At 39.3% G+C, this 23,311-nt stretch overlaps 1 protein-coding gene across 2 annotated transcripts; it reads right to left on the bottom strand.

The window, feature by feature from the left end:
- Window positions 1-688: 688 nt before the first annotated feature.
- Window positions 689-18,672, bottom strand: prkcda (protein kinase C, delta a). 2 transcript variants are annotated; one of them, XM_039798645.1, is made up of 18 exons: window positions 18,531-18,671; window positions 12,297-12,429; window positions 11,945-12,144; window positions 11,780-11,846; window positions 10,270-10,426; window positions 9,810-9,841; window positions 9,543-9,628; window positions 8,846-8,975; window positions 8,665-8,765; window positions 7,462-7,558; window positions 7,159-7,289; window positions 6,455-6,628; window positions 6,264-6,355; window positions 3,413-3,475; window positions 2,563-2,701; window positions 2,231-2,419; window positions 1,873-2,001; window positions 689-1,728 (listed from the first exon to the last, which is right to left on the bottom strand). In XM_039798645.1, the coding sequence occupies exons 2-18, from the start codon at window positions 12,403-12,405 to the stop codon at window positions 1,561-1,563; spliced, it is 2,064 nt and encodes a 687-aa protein (XP_039654579.1). In that variant the 5' UTR covers window positions 12,406-12,429; window positions 18,531-18,671; the 3' UTR covers window positions 689-1,560. The 2 variants fall into 2 exon arrangements, with proteins under 2 accessions (XP_039654579.1, XP_039654578.1); XM_039798644.1 differs by having other exon boundaries at window positions 1,561-1,728; window positions 12,297-12,426; window positions 18,531-18,672.
- Window positions 18,673-23,311: the final 4,639 nt, after the last annotated feature.

Here is a 23,311-nt window from a genome sequence, read left to right as displayed (position 1 = left end):
AAAAGTGTGAAATAACTGAAAACATGTCTTATATTTTAGATTCCTCAAAGTAGCCACCCTTTTGCTTTTTTTGATAACGCTGCAAACCCTTGGTGTTTTAACATTTTTGTTAAGTACATAATTCCATATGTGTTCATTCATAGTTTTGATGCCTTCAGTGAGAATCTACAATGTAAATAGTCATGAAAATAAAAAGGAAACGCATTGAATGAGGTGTGTCCATACTTTTGGCCTGTACTGTATGTTTATGTTCACAAAAATGACAACCTGTCCCAAACCTAAAACCGCATTAATTTACATCTCCTGAAAATGCCATACCAATTATAAGCACGTTTGCATCACTGTAGGAACAATTTGCTAATTAAGTTAATTGATGTTTGTGACCCTGAGCAGGTAACAAAGTATATCCTATACCCCAAACAGAAAGTGCAAATCTGTCTTGTGTAGGTTTTATTGATCCTAAGAGAACCAGCCTATGATAGGTTGCTTAAGGGGATATAGATTAGTTATTTATTTTAATTTGGATTATCGCACCATAGATAATATATGATATTGCACCAGAGATAAGCCCTGACCTGACTAAACCCTCTTAAATGTTCTCGTTTTTGAGAACTTAATCTTTCATTGTATGATCTCAATGTAAACTGCTGATATATACATATTTTTAAATAGTACAGAAGACTTGGGAGTTGATGTTTTTTTAATCAGATGTAAAAGATGGAGACATAAAAAAAAAAAGTACATCCTTAGCGAACAAATATACATGTTACAGCAATATACATATACATTGTCTATATACAGCGTTTCAGTGACTCCGAACTTACTGTTTGAAGTCACGTACCTTTACTTGACCTTTTGCACCGACTGCCTCCTCTGTACACAGATAGGACCTTTCAATTCAGCTGAGAACAGCTGTTAATCTGTTCAAATTAGTTCTTTATATGGGATCGGAAAGCCAATCACCACAAGTTCTTCTTTATCAGCCAGACATGATTCATTCAGTCAAAGGCAAGAATTCAGATGTTCCAAAGACAGATAACGTTCATTATTAATCTATATTTAAAGACAAATAAGTTTTTGTTGGTCTGAGATTTCTATACATGCAGTCAACTCATTCACACACAAAAAATCTACATTTGAAGTATACAGCATAATTTATTCCTATAGGTTTCTTTCCCTCTTCATACTATTTCATTCCCAGTTGGGTTGAATTAAATGTTACAAAAAGGGACACAAAATAGCTGCAGATGGTAGCGGTGACGTCAAGTGAAATGTAAGGATTTTCAACCTCCCGCCCCTATATTATTACTCATACAGGCTTTCACAACCTAGACAAATAATAAGCATGCACACAAACACAATACTGTCAATATGTACAGTACAAGAGCCCGTTTCTACGCTTATCATTTCTACACGTACCCAAGGAGAATGGTTTGTGCTTAAAATAAGGTCACACGAATACTGATTGTGGAACAGCTCATTCATTTGTAAGTTTAACAAGGTGACAGAATAAGGGAACTGTCCTTAAGCGGTAGAGATGTAACCCAGGTCTGACTGTCATCACAACACTCTCTTTTCTAAAAGCTGCTCCATCTTAGGGTTGATGAATGAAAAGCCAGCGAATGCCGCCTGATCCATGGAGTCTATGAAGTTCTTATCGCTGTAGGAGAGACGAGGCTTCTCACTGAGGAACTCCCGATCAAAGTTGCTGCAATCATTTGGTGCTTTCTGAAATTGACAACAATCTTATCTTAGCAAAATTATAAAACAGAGGCACTCATCACAGATTATAGACATATGTAAACACAGCACATGATCCATATTTTTTCATAATTGAATCCTCAGTGACTCCTTAGTGTATGTGGGGCCTACCACTTTGGGTTTGAAGGGGGGTTCAATCTCTCTATTCTCCAAGGCCTGCCAGTTGATGTTCTTGAAGAACGTCTGTAAACGGACATTACCCACGATCCCAAGCCTGCGAGTGGGGTCTCTTTCGAACAACTGCAGGGTAAGTTAGGAGTGTGCACCATTACATCAGCTCATTTTAAGCTACAAACATTTACATGATTTAATTGGATTTCAATAGATTTCATCAACGTATTCTCTCATCCTGTACAGGATGAGAGGGCCTTGAATTTAAACCATAAAATAATCAAACATGCTAATACCATATAAGCAGAAATGGTGTCCTATAACAGATGTATTCTATTTAATAGGTATTGGTACAGACCTGCTCAAGCAGGTCCTTGGCCTCCTTGTTGATCCAACGAGGATAGTGGGGAGTATCCATGCGGATGGACTCAAACAGCTCATCCTCATCATCTCCATGGAAAGGCGACTGACCAACCAGCATTTCGTAAAGCAACACCCCAAATGACCACCAGTCAACAGAGAATGAGTATTTCTGTCCCAGCAGGATCTGAGTTGAAACACAATATTATGAACAAGAACTATTCTAGACAGACACTGACACTTGTTTGCATGCAGAATGATTTAAGGAAATCAGTTGCACATTTGAATATTTCAGAACAAGAAAGCATCTGTAAGTATGAAACACTATACCTCTGGGGCGATATAGTCAGGAGTACCGCAGAAAGTTGTAGCACGATTCTCTCCAAACACGTTCTCCTTGCACATGCCGAAGTCAGCGATCTTTATGTGTCCCTCATGGTCCAGCATCACATTGTCTAACTTAAGATCTCTGGAACAAAACAATCACCACGGGATTGGAAATAAGCAGTGATTTTGAAGATGATGATAGATTGCGAGTTTGCAATTATAAGGTTTGATCTCACAATTTTGTGTTTATCAGAAATAAGTTAGAATGCCACTTAATGCTTGCATGTTTTAAATGAACTTTTAGAGGAATAAATATGTGATTAAAAGTGCCTTAGTTTTGCCAGCTGGACTGTGAAATCTTGAATGCTCACTGCCTTACAACACTGAGATAGGATTCATCAATGTGAATATTCAGTCCACTGTTCATGTGTTAATTTACTCGAAATTTTGTAGAAGTAACCATTATTCTTACGTGGTTATAAATTGCAAGCAGTTACACTATTGATGTGATTTTCAGCCAGCTTTTTCCTGCAGGAAATGAACATATTCACAGTTTCCTAAACAGTCCCTGTTCATAACTGCATTACCACAGAATGATAATGAAACTTTCAGGAAAAAAAAACAAATTGTCAAAATGTGTGGGATTACCTAAGCCAGCAAGGAGTGTCATCAAGTGTATTTTAATATTGCACTTGCAATGTGTATGTGTCTTTATCTTGTGGAAGATAGGAAAATAATCAAACAAGGTCAGCTGTGATGTAAAGAATATAGTAAAACAAAAAACAAAAATACCAGTATGGTCATTTAGTGCATGTACTGTACTTCCAGATGGTGTACATATTTTTGCTCTGACCTGTAGATGATCCCTTTGGTATGTAAGAACTGAAGACCACAAATGATCTCAGCAGAGTAGAACCTGGGGAGACACACAAATATTACCGACCCAACTCTGGTGGAAAGCCACATGTCAGCGCTGTAGCTATCTCACTGGTGAGTTGGCAGGTGAACACTGGTGTCACTGTAGAGCTGAATTATTGAGGAGGACATTTGTATGGACTAGCAGACAGGTGAATAACGCTCTCATGATGTGAAACCTGAGAGCTGCAGTGAGCCGAAAGATTAGCCTATCTCTGACCTGCTTCTCTTGTCATCTGTGTCAGGGGAAACAACTGAGTTCTGAGGGTAGATGCTTGGTTCCTTCGGTGAATGATTGTAAAGATTTAAAAAGAATGTGTTTACAGCATTCACTATCTAACAGGGACTTGCTAGCATGTTTGCCCAGAGATTATAGATTAAGCTTGCAGGGCAAGATAAAGAAAAAATAGCTGGGGGCCAGTTCTACATCGTATACAGATATGGGGATTGATGTGGACAAAGTAAGTTACATACAACAATACACTGGTAAGTCATTTAAATAGCTCACATTACTCTATTGTGTGAACAGTTAACTTTTGTGGGGAATTAGCCATTCCAGGGCTCGCCTCCCTATATACAAATGTTCCACCAAGTTCCTTCCCGGGACAATTTTGCAGAAGCACCATAGCTGAGTCCAGGGCTTAGCGCCACCCAAGACAGTTGTGATTGGTTTAAAGAAATACAAACAAGCCAGAGCATTTTTTACTCCTATCCTAGAACGTATGGGTGGTGTACCCAGACCTTACTTCACAGTGCTGTGGAGATGGGTCTGGCAATGTGAGACTACCTCTGCCCTAACCATAAGAACTTGTTGTCCATTTTAAATAATAATAATAATACATTTTATTTATATAGCGCTTTTCATAGTACTCAAAGACACTTTACAGTAAAACCATGGTAAATACAATAAAAGCAGGTGAAGCAATAAACATGAAACATAAAAACAATCATATTACACAGGTAAAAAAACGATAAAACCAGCAGTTAACAGTACATTAAGTGTGATGTTATTATAGGGTGAAGGCTATTCTAAAGAGATGGGTTTTGAGAAGTGATTAGAAAGTTTCCAGGTCAATACAGTCATGGATGTGTATGGGTAGAGAGTTCCAGAGGGGGGGGCGATGGCGAAAGCTCTGTCCCCCCAGGTACGGTACCTGGTCCTGAGTGTCTGGTTTGTGTTGGAGGAGAGGAGGTTACGGGGGGGGGGATTGTGGCGGTGGAGCCAGTCGAATGACCAACTGACAAGGACTGAATAGGCAGGTTTTTTCTATTGATCGTCTCTCACTTAAAACCCTAACAAACACAGCTCTCTCAGTTAGAAGGTGCACACAGATATGTACATGCATGTCTACACCTGCTCTACAAACAACACTACAAATAAAAGTGTAACATGAATACTAGATATGTGTAAGTTTGGCCACTGCTATGTGACTCAGTAACATTGAGACGCTGGACTAGGCTCTCTACAGCACTGGGTTACAGGTTAGCAGTAGCCACTGGGAGAACAGGGCCTTTGTGCTGATAAAGAGCTCAGCAAAAACTCTACAGTTCAGTGACTGCATGAGGAAAAATATTGCATAACCAAATCCTGGAGATGCTTTTCATTCCACTGTGACAACTTGTGCAGCAACATACAAGCTTATTTATATATTACATATATTTAATGTTAACAAACAGGAAAGCACGTTTTGTTTAAAAATGAATGCATTGTGAGAAACAGCCCACTCTCTTTTTTTCTCACTGAGGGTAAATCATCCATCCAGGCTGAATACAGTCATTGAGTTAGGATTTTAGTGGATGACAACACAAGACCATGTGTCTGTTTGCCAAGTAGAGAATTACTCCTGTAATCAAATGTGTCCAGGGCACAACCACCAGTTTAACTAAAGGAAATGTAACGACAGACTACAAACCTACACACACACCACTATTTAAAAAAAAAATACTAGTGTGTAAGAAAGATAATGGTAAATGCATTGATAGTCTTGCCATTCTTCAAGACATAAAACTACAGTAGCTCGCATGCACTAAAGTCTATCTATCTATCTATCTATCTATCTATCTTTGTTGTCCTCTGATACCTAGAATCAAACCAAACTAGCTTCATCTGAGTTTGTGTATTTTTGCTTCCAAGTTTAACACCATAAAATACCTCACTGTTATCCCTATTTGTTTATCCTTAAGGTGCTTAAAAAAGAAGACAAAAATCTACAATTCCTTAACAACTGGGCAGACTCTGTGATACAATTGATAAAGCTCCAGAAAAGCAACTAATGGTCCTTGTGGTGAGACTTTTTTCTCAACTATTACTGTCCCATTTCAACAAGGTGAAATCAATAAAGGGGGAGGGAGAGAATTAGTTTGTAATTAATTTGTAAATGTGAGACTTTTTAAAACTTTAGTTGGTGGGGTGCCAACAAGCTTTCCCAAGACTTTACAACACTCTCTTTTACCATTGTTTTTTTCTGGAGGGATTCCCACAAAGTGATGAGTAGAGAGATGGGTGATTGTACTGTAACTGATACCTCCCCATACAAACTGCACACAGGCACTACAAGCTACTTTATCCTTACAAGGTCAGTCTGCCAGTGAGCAGCAGCTAATGACACAGGGAGAGTAAACATGCTGTCTTCTTTACAAGTATCTGCTTTTCATCAGCTCATTTATGCTGTATGCATGAGGCCGGGCACAGCTACAGGAGCTTGAGAGCACAGAGTTATGATGGCAAGTAGTGTGTAGTTGTTTTTTCACCAAATCTGTATGTTGTCTGTATGACAGGTGTGACTTACGTGGCTCTGTAGAGTTCAAAGCGCCCTTTCTCCTGAATATGAAACATCAAGTCTCCTCCGTTCAGATACTCCATCACAAAGAACAGATGCTCCTGTTGACAAGTTTTACTTTGAGTATTGAGGACACAATTCCAACTAATGATGTAGTGTAGGAAAAACACTAAGACACTAATGAGATGAAAATAGACTACCTTGGTATGGAAGGTGGAGTAAAGATGTGTGAGGAAGGGGTTATCCCAGGCTAAAGCCAAGACCCTCTTCTCTACCATAGTGCACTCCACATCGTCATCCATCAGCACTACATCTTTCTTTAGAGCCTTTACTGCAAAGTACTCTCCACTACCCTTCAGCTCTGCCAGGAGAACCTGTGAGGCAAAGAGAAGAAGAGAAGAGGAGAATGAGAGACACTTGAATTGTTGTTTCTTCCTTATTAAGAGCATGAAGTTTGAAATGTCAAGATATGTGTTAATTAGTCGCTCGAGGGTGTTTTAAGCCCCCATCGTCGACTTCAAGTCACCTAACCCTAACCTTAACCTTAACCCTAACCCTTGCCTAACCCTAGTGCCTTCCATGCAGCGCTGCCTGGAAGATGACGTTGGGAGCTTAAAACACCTAATTAGTCTTGTATTGCCACAGCTCTGTGTGTGTGTGTGTGTGTGTGTGGGGGGGGGGGATAGCTGAAGGGGAGGTACATCACTCGCCGGATGTCAGGCTTCATCCTCATCAAACACCTACATTTTATGTCATCATTTCTATATGAGGCCTCTGTGTGCCAGTGTATATGACAGTTGACAAGTGTTGACTGGGGTGTTGTTCATTCACTCATGGTTATCCTCTCACTCTTGGGTTGGGGCAGTCTCACGGTAAATATATCACTGATATAGTTGCTTTGTACCTTGCCAAAGCTGCCTTTTCCCAAGACCTTGTGGAAGACAAAGTTGTCCACGTTGATGCGGGTCAAATGAGTTATACGAGACTGAGGCCGTGGGTTGGACCCCTCCCACAGTCTGCCATAGGGAGATCCATCTAATGGACAAACGTTTAGCAATTACCACGTAAACAATTACTTATTTATATAATAATCTTAAACAATGAACACTTTGCATATTATTCTGGAAGTATTATTATCAGTAGAGAGTCTATACTTCTCACATGAATGCATGTAAGTACACGCACATACAGAAAAACACTGACTGACCATTGATATTCAGTCCAGCAAGCTTGCTAACTTCATCGTAGATTCCAATATCAGGCAGATCAGGCATGTTTGGATCTGAACGGCGGGTGGACGATTTCTGATGGAATAAGGAAAGAAAAAGAAAAAATAAGCATAACAGCCAGACAAATAGTTTTCCAGCAATGGTTACCCGTCTAGCTGTGGTATATCCAATGTGAACACATTTTTTTCTGATTCTTCTCTTAAACAATGATTGTGTGCTCTGACTGACCACTTAACTACATACATTTAGAGGCCTTTAAAAAGAGAACAAGAGAACTGAGGGTTCCACAAGGAGCCAGTCCTTAAACACACCAGGACAGGAAGCTCAGGTTCCCATCGAGGTCAGATGTCACACACTTAACAATTTATCAACACACACTGGGGATTGGGAGTTTCCCCATTCAAGGGACACTCAGTTTTATGGTTACACTTTATTTTGATAGTCCATTGTTGATAATCAACTTGCCATCATGTATTAGTAAACAATGAACTAAGTTTCATGTGATACTCACTTACAAATAATATTGTAAAGAGCCCTCTACAGATGTGCTCTATTTGGGTTTGGATTGGTCTTAGTTTGGTTAATGTTAGAAATAGGCCCAGAAAATAACTGGATTCAGGACTAAAATGGGGTCAAGATTACAGCGAAGAGAGGTCAGGCTAAAATCATGGTACAGGTCAAAACTGACGTTTTTTTTTTAATCACTTTATTAGTAAAATTATTGTGATTTTTTTTGTTATATTTTTGCCACAAGATAGTTCAAACCCTAGAACTTGGACAACATCCAAATGATGTGTTACCAAAGCTCACTTCAGATTTGCCTCCAACTCCTAAATAGAAAACGATGCTATTTTTGTAAGTATAAATGTTTGTGGAAAAAAAGGTTCATTTGAAAAATCGTATAACCTGGGGCAGGGCATTAAAATGTATTAAATGCTTTTCTATAATTTTGTTTATCATCTCATCATTAAGTAAATATTCTTTAAACCCAGCTCATACACTAAAAGCTAAGTAAGAGATATTGTAATCTGATATCCACAATGTCTGAAAGAGCCATTGTATGATTTAATTAGGTGGTATGGTACTTAAGTCAGACTTGTCCTTCAAATTCTTGACTTTACTTTGACTTGACTCTTGATTGGACCATACATCGAATGACTTGTGACAGTCTCCATCCTCACCTGGCTGACTTGTGTGAGTGCTTCAGCTAGTAGTTTCTGGTTGATACCACAAAGGTTGGCTACTTTATCCTGACACTTGTGATGGACATTCATGGCACAATCTACAAATGGAACAAAAAAAGGCTGTTAAAGATAAAAGTGCACACTTACACTCCAACAGTCAATTATATCTGCACTGTACCTTCACACTTGAGGCCTTGTTTGACAAGACCCCACAGGAGACTTCCACAGTGGTCGCAGAAGGTGGGACTCATATAGTTGTTGGTCTTAAAACGGTGCGGCATGTCAATTTTAAAGCGCTCCTTCTGGAACTGCGGAGACAAACGGAATTCATCATCTCCATGACTGACCCATGGCAACGGAATTCTAATCAGTGGCCTGTGATACTTCACAGCTTTGCGCATCTGCCTCATTTTCTTCTTATCTTTTTGCTTTGTCTTCTGCTTCCCTCTCTGAGATTATAGAAGTGAAGTGACCACGCTGCTGGATAGAAAGTTCCCGGCCGTTCCCAGGTCTACCTCTTCACTGATTTAGATTGCCTCTCTGAGACCACTCCACATGTGTGTGCTTGATTATTTCCATGCAATTATTATCTAGGTCAGGTGGTTTTTGATTGTCTTAACCACCAATATTGATGATCGTTGAAAAGGGCGTCTTATTGCATGTGCACCCTGACTGGTATCTGTCTTTGTTTCAAACTCTGACCCAGGAACACCTGCCAGTTCAATGATTTTTCCATCATTGTTCAAACTGTTATGGAGGGATACTTTACTACAACAGCAAAAACCAGAGTAAGAAAAGCCCACACTAAACTAAAATCAGCCATATGGAGAACACTCACAGTACATGGTGTACTGCACAAAAAAATTGATACGTACCACAGTATCCCGACTGTTGGCAGCAGTACCGGTACATCTGCCGATGATTTTGTCTATGCATTTCTTGTGGATGGCTGCATTGCATTCTGATAAAGCCAAGATATAAGAGATTTGTATACTTTGATACAGTATCTGAGCATATCATGTACACTGGCCCCGCAGATAAAACAGTGAAGTACATATTTTTAATATATACCATCTATGCACTGGGTTGCTATTTCAAGTATTGCACAAAGCACAGGAGTTTTAAAATGACTGTACACTTACGTCTGCATTTATAGCCTTGCTTGTTGAGTCCCCTGTGGGAGGCAAAGTGACACTAATGGGTCAGTCTGTATCAGTCTTTTGAATGATCATGTGAATGTGAATGATTTGCTGATTAATCACTTAGTTTGTGATAATGAACAGCTGCAGTACACCCATGCTGATTTGTGTATCAGGGTTTCCTTTTTCTACAAACTTCCTCTCCAGAGAGACCAAAATGGGCTTCAAAGCACATCTGTTGCTATCAGAAAATGACAAACATTGTCATTACGAGAGACAGACGTTACAACTTAAAGGGTAAGTTGACCTTATTGGTTTAATCCAAAAACACCATAAGCAACCTGTCTTTCTAAGAATCTGTCGTTCTGTCTTCTGTTTAAATGTATCTAATCTGTGGTTCATGAGTTCCCCTTTAGCTGCCTTGAAGGTTGGTTTATAGGGCTGAGGAGTAGGCTGGACTGACCAGACAAATTCTCTGCACACGGAGCAAAAAGTGGGCTGTCTGAAGAACGTGGCAATGAACTCATGGTTCTTTATGAAGTGGATCTTGGCCTGCTTGATGGCCCCTCGTCTACGGTTCAGGGTAGGAGCCTCCTCCTCCTTGCCAGCCTGCTTACTCTCTTCAAGATACACAGAGAAACAAAGATCAGTCATCCCACAACACTGCAATGGAAAAACAAAGGTCATTTCACATGCATTACAAATTGATGATTATCAAAGGAATTGCTCATGATTAAAGTTGCTGGGCAGTCTGTGTATATGTGAGGGTGGGGGGGGGTGTTAAAAATCAAAGGAATGATAACTTCAGACTAGAAATTAGACAAGCTGGTTGTGGTGCTACAGATTAAGTTTTATCAACATGGTATTTGGGAATTTGATGAATGCTAAAGTTAAGAGAGAAAAGATTCTTTCCATTTTCAATACTATTAACTCACTTTCTTACTCTACTCTATTTCTCAATCGGCTTCTTACTATGAGTGATGCGGCCCTACATGAACACAACATTTTCTGCTTTCAAAGTTAGAACAGTTATGGTTATTTCACATAAGCGAGTTTGTGCTTTTGTTTGTGTTTTTGTCTGTGCTCTAATTAAACAGTTATAGGGTCTGGGAGCAGCTTTGGAAGGGATCAAGCCAACAATGGGCCTGCTCCTTCCCCACAAATTGCAATTTAAAATTATTATTTTTTAATTGAAAACATGGTTGTAACGGCGCAAAAAAAAAAAAAAAAAATTAAAATTCATACCAAAAGGTAATAATAATACTGTTGACCTTGCTAACCTGTTCTGGAGCTACCTGATGGTGCCCCGACTTGACTTCGCTGCCAGTGGCCGGAGCGGACATGCTGTCAGCACTCTTCCTGACTTTAATGTTATCTGATGACAGGGTTGTCTGCTAATGTTTCTAGGCCCCTGTCAATCAAGTCTGATTAAACCACACCCACACAGTCCTGATGAAGCAGATCAGGTGACTTTTTGAGTGTAAAACTCTTGATCAATAACAATTAAGAGAGTTTTTGGTTTTGGTTTTAGAGTCGTTTTTTAGTTAGTAATATGTAATGTTATAGAGCATGGGGTATTCAATTCAAATTTAAAAAGGTCCAGTAACTAAAATTTCCTCCCAGCAAAGGTCTGAAACTCATAATGTCTAAATTGTGTCTTATAGTCTACCCCTACCTCAATCAAACAAAATCAACAACGTGCATTTCTATATTATTTCATATCAAAGAAGTCCTTTATATCTATAAAGTAAATAAAATGTATTCTCATTTATTCGCCATTTGGTGATACCACTTATGAAGGAATACTTAAGCTTTTAACCCAAGTTTATAGTGACTTTGGTGACAACATGGACAATGTTACACCAGAGAAAGCAAAGCAACCAGACAGCTACAGGAAATTATATAAATAACAGAAAAAGTCCACAAGCAGGAACAGAAGAAAGAAGATCATGTTTCCATTTTAATTATTTTACCTGTATCCACTTCCTCTAGAAAATACTGCACTGCCATCATCACTTTCCCAGAAGGATGAAGATCCACCTGAACACACAAACACACACTTAGACACACAGACAGTTACACTTAGACAGCCTAAGATATTCCTCTGCAGGGACAGAGGATAATCTGTAATGTCCTACCCAGAACTCAGCGCGCCCGTTGGCTTTCTTGCAGCGCTCAGCAAGGACAGACACTCCAACGGTGACCTCAGCCAGCGGCTCCTCTGCTGTCTTCATCAGCAGTACCTCCAACACACGACCCTCATAGATGTGAGCATCAAAAGTGGCCTTCCAAGCCGGGTACATGGTGGGTTTCCGCTGAACCAGGGTCTTACCTCTATCTAAGAAAAGGAAGGTGGACAGAGAGAGAAAACAAAGAAATATCTTTTGATGTTTTCAAGCACAGGAAATAAGAAGGAAGTGACATCTTTGTTACAGACATAACAACTTCTGTAAAAAAAAGGGTGATGTAGGCTGTCAAAGAGTTTCTCACCAGTTGTCAAGGCCTCCTTCAACTTGATTGCACAGAAAGGCGGGTCGGCCAGAGGAAGCAGGAGGCCCAAGTCGTATGAGTTAAAGGCGATCCTCAAGAAAGGAGCCATGGTGACAAGTACCAACGTCACCTGCTTTCAAAGATGGACAAACACAGTGTTACCCTGGTGACATTTATCTATAATGACATGTTACACGCACAGCTGCAATTCGTCCTCATATATCTTATTATATTGCATACACACACTGTTGTTGCATATTCTGCAGCAATACTGCTGGCTCACAGTTAGGTATGAAGATAAGTATTATAGGTATCTGTCACGGGTGTGACGAGACACTCATGTTAAACATGGCCGGGTTGGCTCAGTGGGTAGAGCAGGCGCACGTACATACTGAGAGGTTTATGCCTTGACGCAGAGGTCCAGGGTTTGAATCTGACCTGTGATGATTTCTTGCATGTCCTCCCCCTGTCTCTCAACTTTCTCACCTAGCTGTCCTATCAAATAAAGGTGGAAAAGCCCAACAAATCTTAAAAAAAAATTTAAATAATAAGGTAAATGTATTTTAGACAAATCCCTGTGAGCTAAAATGTTCAGATTTCCAACTATTCGGAACACTCCAGTTTCAACAGTTTTTTCTACTCTGGCTAAGTGTTACACAACTCTAAGCCTGCCATCTATGATTGGTCATCTGCTCCAAGTAGGCAGGACTGGAGTGTTTTTTAGTGTTACATTGTCCCATGTAACTACATGCTAACGGCAGTATACAATGTCACCTTGGCTGCCAGTGTCGTTAAATTCTCCCCAATTTCGGGTCTCATTACTCCTGAAACATTGGGTAGTGTTTGGTTCAGAAGCCTTTATCTGCGATTTTTGATGGTAGAAAGTGCTGCTTCGTTCCACTACAATCTAACGTTAGCATACTGCTAACTATTAAGTAGATACATGCTAACGCGACATAGCTGTAATCTCTTACTTAATACATCCATGGCTTCAAATAGTGAAACACAGAGTGGAGACTCCGGAGTTTCCAGGAAGCGTGCTGGCATATCAGAGCAGGAGGGTGGAGGGATTAAAGAGACAGGCGCTCCTACAGAGCGTCTCATACTCTGAATAGAATAGAAGTTCTCTTAATACATCCATGGTCTCATACAGAGGATGAATACAGGTGCAGCAGCCATGGGCAGTATGAGAAAAATAAAGTGTTTTTTCAACATTAAAGCATGTAAACATGTTCTAGTTCAAACACAAAATGCAAGTATGATCCTGAATATGCTATATAAGAGTTGCCCTTTAACACTATTTTAAAGAAATCGTATATCTTAATAGTCTTTTCTTCAATTGAAAGTCACAAAACAAGTACTGTGAAAAGTTTTGCCACAAACTAAAATGGCTTCTCTCCTGTATAACTAACTTCTTCAGACCTAATAACTGCGCCGTTTCCACCTGGAATCCAAAATGCTGCCACCCAAACGATTTAAAAGTGGGTAGGGCTGGGTACCGTTCACATTTTTACCAGTACCGTTACCTGAAATTGGGTACCTTTTTCCAGTACTTCAAACAATTATTTCAGTTGTTAAAATGATGCCAAACCTATTCATCCTATTTACTTAGAACATTTTTTTTATTTATTTAGAACATCTTAAACACCACACAAAATACAACACCTACCTCTCCCCACCCAAACCCATCCCTACAACCTATTAAATCAAATAATTATTCATTTCTTACACTGCATTGTAACTTTTATTTTTGTATTTGTATCTCATTCTATTTTTATTTTAATGACAATTTTTAATTGCCCTGTAAAGCACTTTGAATTGCCTTGTTGCTGAAATGTGCTATACAAGTAAAGTAGCCTTGCCCTACAACCTCCAGCCTGTCACCAGGGCATAGTGAACACCGTTGCTCCTGTCTGTCTCAGAAGAAGTGTACGTTAACTGCACCACTATCTCGCCGTTATATTACATAAAAGCAATCGCTGTCTGCATGAAGTTTTGAAAACTGTAACCACACTTGTGAACGCTTTACCGGTATTGCCTTGACTCACTGTGACTTAAACAAGCTGCGGAGGCGACATAATGTTAGTTTGCTGCGTGTGTCCGAGCTGAGCCCCGCTCTCTGCGAAACATGCAGAGAGGACAGAAAAGCTCGCGCTTACATGCTCTCAGGTACCGAAATTTGGTACAGATTGATTTAACGTGAATCAGTCCTCGGTAGTACCGACGTAAATCTGCACTTGTGTACTGAATGATATTGCGAGACAACTCTTCACCTCGACAAGAAACATCGCAAGATCTCATGGGACGAGATCTCGTCACACCTCTAGTATGTATGTATTGTGAGACCGAACAATATCAGAGAAAGAAGATAAGATACTGCTCCTTCAAGTAACATCTAAGAAATAGATTTAAAACATATTTCTGACATCCTGTCAGACAACGCTGCACCTGCATTCAAAAACAGTAGATGGTTGTGTCAGAAAGGACAAAGTGACTTCTGTTAAAGTCAAGTCAATTTTATTTATATAGCCCAATATCAAACATCACAAATTTGCCTAGGGGCTTAATAATCTACAACGTACGATAGCCTCTATCCTTAGACACTCGATTCAGATAAGGAAAAGCTCCCCCAAAAAAAAAAAAGTAACAGGAAAAAAATGGAAACCTCATGGAGGGAGCAACAGAATAGGAATCCCTCTAACAGGACGGACATGCAATTGATGTCGTGTGTACAGAATAGACCAAAGTAAAATTGTAAACTTGTACTTGTTCTCACTTTGAGACATTTCTACTGAGTCACAGCCACACAGAGGAGGGAAACAAAACATTTTTACACCTCTGTCAACAAGACCTGTTTTTGTGTGGAGAACTATTGTAGGTGTTTTGTATCTTATTCCAAAGCTGGCTGTTGGAGGTAAAAAAACAACAACACAATTTATCATATGATATGACACGTATGTTATATGTCATATTTGTCCAATACTTTAAGAGGTTTCCATTGCTAGTAAGAAAAAACAAACATTTCAAAAACATAATTTTGGGTACTTGTGATGGGCATTTGTCAATTTTTTGATAGAGAGACCTTGTGATTAAATTATTTAAAAAAAAATCAACACACTAGTTGCATCCTTGTGCATGTGAGGTGAAATATATGCTGACAGTGACATATTGGAGAGAGAGCTCAATGTCACCCTACATTCTGGGCACTAGCTGTTGCATACTAGGGTTGCACGATATTGACAAAATGTGATTATTCAATCAATATTATAGATTATAAAATCAATATTGATTATGTATATTGTGATATAGACATTAATTTTGATATTTTTAAACATATGTAAAATTGGAAAAGTTATGGGAAAACGCATCAAAATAGATTCATAACAAATAAAACAAGTTTTCTTACAACACAAGGTTTATTGGTCATATTGGAGTGGTACAACATGAATAAATAAATATTGGCCATGTCTTCAGAACAGGACATGTTTTACTGGTTGTACAGTATAAAATAAATAAATAAATCGAACAGGACACAATGTTTCTTTCGTTTTTCTGATTCGTTCCGTTCAGTTGTCTCTATCAATTCCATCACTTACACTGTCACTCTGTTGAAATATGCACACACCTGGTACACTATTGTCACGTAGTGGACCCGTGCGCTGACGTGTACCAACATGTGCAAGTGGCACGGTAACTGGCCAATGAAATGATGATCATTATAGCATTTCAAGCGGGCTCTAAATTGAACACAACTAAGCCACACAGCCAACAGACTCCACAATATAAACAAAATATTGCAACTCCTTTCGATATAATATTTCATTAACGTGATATTGCGATAACGATATTGAGTAGATATATCATGCACCCCTATTGCATACATGATTTACTGGTTGCATAAGCTTCCAACCTCAACTTTTTCTGTAACACCCATGCACCACTAGTTTCTGTACAGTATGTGCAATGCAAAGGGTGACGCCCATCAATCTCACATGTTGGCCAGGCACTTCAATCACACTCATGATGTCTTGCAATATTTTGTCTACACCACTATGTATAAAATACAACCACAATGTCAATGTGCCCCCAAATCATTTAAGCTTCTGCTACTTGTTTGGTTCCCTTTCACTGTTTTCTTGACTGTGTAGGTTGCAGCTGCAACAGTGGAGGTGTTTTCCTGTACTACAAAGGCTGAGCGAGCCTCAACATGTCGCTAATCCAAATACAAGCATGCAGCGCACCACAGTAGGCCTAGCTGGTATTCACAATCCTGAACCCAAAACCGCACACAATGAGACCAGAGAAGTAAGACACAGAAAAAAACACAGGGAAGAAAAAAGTTCACACTAAGAGGGGAAGGTGTTAAACGGTCATATTCACTTACTGACGCGCTGCTGCTTTGAGCTGTGATGTCAGGGTTTTTGGAGTTAATCAATAGCAAGCACACTGTGTTATTGAGGGCGGTAGTGATTGATTACCTAGCAAACTGTGTGCAGTTTCGATTTGTTCCATCTGTTAAATTCAGTAGTTATGTCCCATGCACCAGTATAATGTAACAAGAAAACGTCCACCTAACTTCCTAATATTAATTTTATACAACCTACTTAAGTTCCTGATATCTGCATTAATGACCAACACAAAATTGTGTACAAGTACTACTAGTATGAAGGTTAAATTACTATATTGCTTCACCTAGAATATGGGCTTAGAGGTTATGTAAGCACACTAAAAAAAAATCAGTGTATGTTTGTTTGTATTTGAACATCATATCTTAAAAAATGTGATAAGCAGCTATAATACAGGTGTTGGATGCATGGTCTATAATACAGTTGTAGTAGATGTCAAGCCTAAGTGCGGGAGACTGAATTGTAAACTAACACTACAATCAAGTTATTTGATAATTATTAAGTTATTATTACATATATTAATTATTTGATTTATAAGTGAAGGAGAAATAGGGATGGGGGAATAGTACCCTACCCTTGTTCCACTGACAGAAAAAAGGGAGAAGTAAAATACAGAAAAGGAGAGGGAGCTTGTACAGTGAACTGCTATGAATGTAATTACCACCTCACAATGTAAGCATTACATACATTTTGCAATCTACATTAAACTACACTGCTACTGCTGATGATGGAAACATGTCCTCACATGTACTTCTTAGTGTGTCACACACACACACACACACACACACACACACACACACACACACATATACACACACACACGCATACACTGTGTAACTATGCTAGGCTACATATTGCATATTATTTATGAAGCTGTTACAGTGATTTACACTACAACTGTGACCATACAGCGATTTGAGGATAATGAGAATTAACCGAGAATCAGTCAGTGCATCTCATTTTATTTTTGCAACATTTCTGACTCTGAAGGATGTGGTTGACTGCAAGTTTCAGATGTTACTTGAAGTCTTTTAGACGACTGACGACAGCGACCGTTTGAGACTCTCTGTATGACACATAGCCTACATGTAAGTGCTTATTTAAAACAGACTCCCCCTTTATTTGCTGTCCAGACCTGCCCGCATTCCTTCTCACACCCAGCGTGACAACAAGGCATATTCTGTGACCCGTGAGATTATGTGACCTGAACTGGTATTCCATATTGCCACCATGGCCACACAACTGTTTACTATAATAGCTAACAGTGCGTTCATACCTTCTAAAGTGACCCCATTGTATTAAGATCGGGTCAGACGTGTGGCCAGTATCGACCAGTCACCTGTCAATGTTTAATCAACCAATCAGTCTTTTTTTTTTCCATAGTGGACCCCGTAGCGCCATAAAATATGACAGGTCACAGATTCCGTAGCACCATTTCAGTTTTATTAATTAAACGAGGCGACGCTATCCGAAAAAAGTTGGGGTTTATAACGTTTTTTCAATCAGAACGTAACGTTAGTGACAATGTTTCTGAATGCTATAGAAAAGACATTGTGTTAACGTTACTACTGTAAATCAACGTAGGCCTACGTTTTCAATTAGCTAGACAGACTAAAGCTTACGCGTGCATATATAGCATATAAGACTGTAAATAATTAGCTAACGTCAGCGCTAACGGTCACGGTTGAACGTCTTCGATTCCGTTAGATGAAAGAAGAATAGGGTGGGGGCGTTTTGGGGGTCTTTGAGTAACTTTTTGCCATCTCCAAACGTTAAGGTCCCTAACTCTAGTTAAAACCCCGACTAAAAATAATAACAGCAGTCTCACCTCGTCCTGCAAACTCTGTGCTGTTTCTTTATCACCGCAGCACGACGAAAGTTGCTCTTTCTCTTCCTCTCGTTTTTCGCTCTGGGATTCCGTCGATTGAGGAAGTGTATGTTAGCGCGCGTTCGCAGAGGCTTTTCGGCAAGCTGTGACGTTTAACACACACACACGCACACACGCGCACACACACGCACACACACACACACACACACACACACACACAAGCAGCCCCAGTAGTTTCAATGCACCCAGTTGCCCTATTTTAAAGGTCCGTTATTAGGCCTATACGTTTTTCAGTTTTTCTACATGAGTTGGACCATTCACTTGTCCTTCACACACAAATATGTTTCAGCCAAACATGTCATTTAAGCCCCCCTGGCTGATTAATGTGTGTTCCTGCAGACCTGTTGATCAAATGAGCTTGTAAAAAACCTGCCCAGGCAACTAACAGATAAAGATCTGCATTGCTGGTGAGTGTGTCCTAGATCACTGTAGCCTAGTATAGCCTATGTGGGGGACAGAAATGGTTTTCTTACAGTAAAAGTCGTGTGGCAGGGGGTGGGGTCACGTGGCCGGTAGGCTGCGGGGGTAGTTTTGAGGTTTTGAGCTAGGTTTTTGCTGCTGAGGAGGTGGCAGATTGGCTCATGCAGCCAAAGGATCTTTTCTTGTTCTAAACTAATACAAGTAGCCTACGCCAAATTATCCATCCTTTGTTTATTTCATGCCTGCACCCACCCCCTCACAAACACACACAAATATATGTTTTTTCAAATGGGTAGCTATTCTCATCTGACGACACTAATGACATATTTGGCAATGACACCTTACTGAGGAACATGGTAGATACATTCATGCAAAGTGAGTCATAATGAAATGTTTAGGTATGAGAATGTATGTGCTGTATGCTGTGCTGCTATAGTGCAAAGTGAAATGTTTTGTGAAACCTGTCAAGAACAGGCTGACCCGGCACAGGTGTGTCTGTTCCCCTCTCCCTCTGATGACTTACATAATAGGCAAATTGTGAGTCACGTTAGACACAGGATGTCTGCAGTGGAGACTGGTGTGTGCACTAAAAACTTCATTGCTTGGCTGCTCTTCTTCTCTGACTCTGACAGATGTACATTCAAAGCTTGAGGAACCCTCTCCTTCTGTTCCTCCTCTAGCAAACACACACACACACACACACACACACACACACACACACACACCAACTGATCCACCCGTGGGATGTATAGGCTGTAGAACAGGCGGATGTTAAATTTAGCATATAGAGCCTGATGAATATCCACATAAAAACTCCCTATGCAGGGAGTTGATCCATATGGCTGTATGGAGAATTAGAGAAGTAAAGTGGAGAAGTAAAGAGAGTAGCAAAAATAGAGAGCAACTCCACAAAGAAAGGGAACACATCTATACCTCGCCCACCCTGTTAACCACTGATTTAAACAATCAGACCAAAAGTGTCACCTTGCAATGCAAGTGGCAATAAACCAAAAGTAATTTTGATAATAAAATAATAAGGAACACTGTACTGTTTGAGAGTCACACGCAGAGCCAAGTCTCTTAAATAAAAAAAAAAGTAGGCAGCAGCCATGTCAGCATCTTTCTATAGCAATGATGCTACTACAGCAAATACTGACTCTTAATCCACAGTTTATTTATATGATACCATGTTGTTTTTAATAATACGACTAGAAAATGTTCAGCCATCAGAAAACATGGTCTTTTAGGAATAATTCAACATTCTGGGATATTACACTTATTCGATAAGAGTTAGATGCCATAATTGATGCCACCCTATATGTCAGTTAAAAGTACTAAGTGCAACAATTTACATTTATTTATTTAATGTTTTTTGTGAAAATTAAGTTTAAGTTTAGTGTTCCTTTCAGGAAGTTTATAATGGGTGTGTATTGCGTGACTTACAGTGGGTGATGTCATTACTAGAGCACGGAGCCTTAAAAAAATCATCGTAGTCCCTTCTCTATAACTTGCTCTCACAATTTTTCCTTAGTTGTCATACAACATATATACATCAAAACGTAGGTATGCTTGTTTACTTTCAGCCAATGTGCTCATTTAAGCAATATGACTTATACATTTGGCACAGCGAACCACTTTTTGGAATCGCTGATATGCCCACATTTTTAAATTTTTCACATTTTTACATTTTATATCAATACGTTCCTAAAGGACTTGTGGCACTGAAGATGAGGTAATTTCACTTATTCCACCAATAGTTTAGGCTGTCTGAGCCTTTCTTTCACAGGTCGCTCTCAGCGTCCCTTAATGGCAGCAGTCTGACACAGGTCGTTAGCTGATTACAAACATCAGAGATCAAAGCGATCTCCTCTGTGTTTACAAACATGGCCCCTGATTAGTAAGCATGATGCAGCATTTTCGCCAGTCAAATTGCTTCTACAGACAGTAATATGTTGTTCGCTTGCCACTACTGTGCTACTGTTGTAACACCTACAACTTGCATACAACATGGCTATTATTCAACTTTTAAAGATATATTAATTAAAACAATTATCATTTTTCCACATTTCTTACAACTTCATCTTCTTCTTACATATTTGAACCAGTTATTAGTTTAGCTTTAGCATTAGCTTTTCAAAAAATTTAATAATTTAATAGTTCCACATCTTTTTTACATTAGTGTTGTTATTCAACTTGTCAATGAAATTCATACCAATTAAAACAATTCCCACTTTTCACACTATTCTCACTACTTCAACTTCTTCTTACAGATTTAAGCTATTAATCCAGTTTAGCTTTAGCAATTTAGCTATTCAGCATTCACACGCATTTTCTGCAGGAAAAGCATTTTCTAGTTGCAAATAATTTACAAGATACATGGTTTTTGTTTCACATGCATATTTAGTTCACAGTTAAATGTGTCTTTTTGTAGCGCCGATATTAGTTACTTTTGTATTGCCTGCTTCTTTCTTATAACCATATTTCTTTTGAGCTCACCATAATCCATAATCAAAAAAGGGTGGCACCTGGAGAAGAGCTGTTTTATAGGGGAGGTGGCCTAATTGGACACTACCACTACTCGCCATGTCATTGGGAAGCTTCATTCTTTCTATAGATTACTTTTTCCTTAGTTTACATTACATTGGAATACGTGTTTGTTTTGTTTTGATTGTTATTTGTAGTTTAATTGGTACTGTTTTATTGTTAGATTCCCCTTTTGTGTCAAACCTGGACTGATCAGCCAGCAGGCTATATATGTCCCCTTGGTTTCATGTCTGTGCGGTCAGGTTAGTTATGTTTATTTTTTTCATTATGCGCTTTAGTTACATTCTGTTTAGTTGACCTCTTTTATGGGCCCAGAACTTATCTTCATTTTTGTTGTTTCATATTTTTGGGTGACTAAAACCCCCTTTCATTAAACTTATCTGTGACTCCATGTGCCTTGCTGCGTGGTCCCTCACAGGTATACATACTTCACTTGCACATACATGCCTACTTCCTTGCACATGCATGCATAACATGTTTGAGTAGGTATGTATGTGTGCAGAAGTATGTATGTACTGTATGTGCATGGGATTGGTGGCTGGGGTTAATGGTGGAGCGCATAAACACAACTTTCACTTAGGAGGTTGGGATTTGAGTCCAGTCAGTAACTTAAAGATAATTTGACTTATTTCAATTGACTATAACAAACTTACTTTTTCAGCCCAAACCATGATCTTTTCTGACCTGCCGGTCCTGCTGACTTGTTTATACTTATCTCTATGCAGATAGTTGCTGATGACAGAATGGTCACACAAAAAAAGAAAAACACGATGCATACTGCATGTTTAGGCAACAAGAATAATAAATGTTGAGTCTTAGGTGCAGACTGTGCAGAAGGCTGTGTTTTTCTCAGTTTGTCCTGTTGAGGGAGAGTGGGCTATTTAAAGCTTTAGGGGAGGTGTAATAGGTGTAACATTGACTTCGCAGTGTAGGCTGCAAAGGGTTTGCAAAGTGGGACATAGGAGTGTGTAACTCTATTCTTCCAGCCTCTTCACATCTTTTTTCTCTTCCTCTCCCCATCTCTGAAGGGCGCCGAGAGACACAAGACAAGGTGCAAACCCAGAAATGTTAAGCCAATGTCAGGTGGATATGGTTATTTTCCCGTATGTCCTATTTCTCAGCCATTTTATTTAAATCTCCAGCTATTACGTAATAGTCTTTTTTTTACCCTTAAGGATTTGCCGCCCACACAACAACACTATGAAAGATGAGAAGGCATGCTGTTGTAACTCACAACATCAACACAAACACTGCATTGCCTTCTCAGACTAAAACTGAAAATGACCATAACATTTGTCATGAAAAACTGTTCACGCAACTCTGCTGTCAGAGCATCATGGGTAAGAAAAAAACCATTAGATGAGGAAGTTCAACTCAGAACAATATTTCAGCTTCTTTGGCATCAGCTGTTAATGACTCCTGAGGCTGAGCACATATAACAGAGCTGAATGCATCTGACCTTATTGAGTAGGCTGTGTGTGTGTGATTGATTATTTGCTTCTCTCTGCATTGCTTCTGCCTGCAGCGCTATGGAAGTAAGCTTGGATTATGACACGGTTGCTGCCCCACTGTTTTATAAAAAAAAAAAAAAAAAGCCCCCCAGCTAGCTTTCATCACTTGTTTTTCTAAATCATTAGCACATAGAGGATCATTTAAAGTGCAACTGGATTTTTCCAGTTTTAATCTTGTTTACTCTTCAACCAGCTCAAGTCAACCATTTCCTGTTTCTTGCTGCTTTGCTGTGACCAGAAAAATCA

Source organism: Perca fluviatilis, chromosome 4 (assembly GCF_010015445.1).
Source record: "Perca fluviatilis chromosome 4, GENO_Pfluv_1.0, whole genome shotgun sequence".
Classification (NCBI taxonomy): Eukaryota; Metazoa; Chordata; class Actinopteri; order Perciformes; family Percidae; genus Perca; species Perca fluviatilis.
This window is presented reverse-complemented; position numbering and strand designations above follow the sequence as displayed.

Coding starts and splice junctions, on each gene's coding strand:
- prkcda (XM_039798644.1), bottom strand. CDS start 12,405: ATGGCTCCTTTCTTGAGGATCGCCTTTAACTCATACGACTTGGGCCTC. Junction 7,559..8,664: donor CACTCACACAAGTCAGCCAG/GTGAGGATGGAG, acceptor TTATTCCATCAG/AAATCGTCCACCCGCCGTTC. Junction 2,702..3,412: donor ACCAAAGGGATCATCTACAG/GTCAGAGCAAAA, acceptor GTTTTGTTCCAG/AGATCTTAAGTTAGACAATG.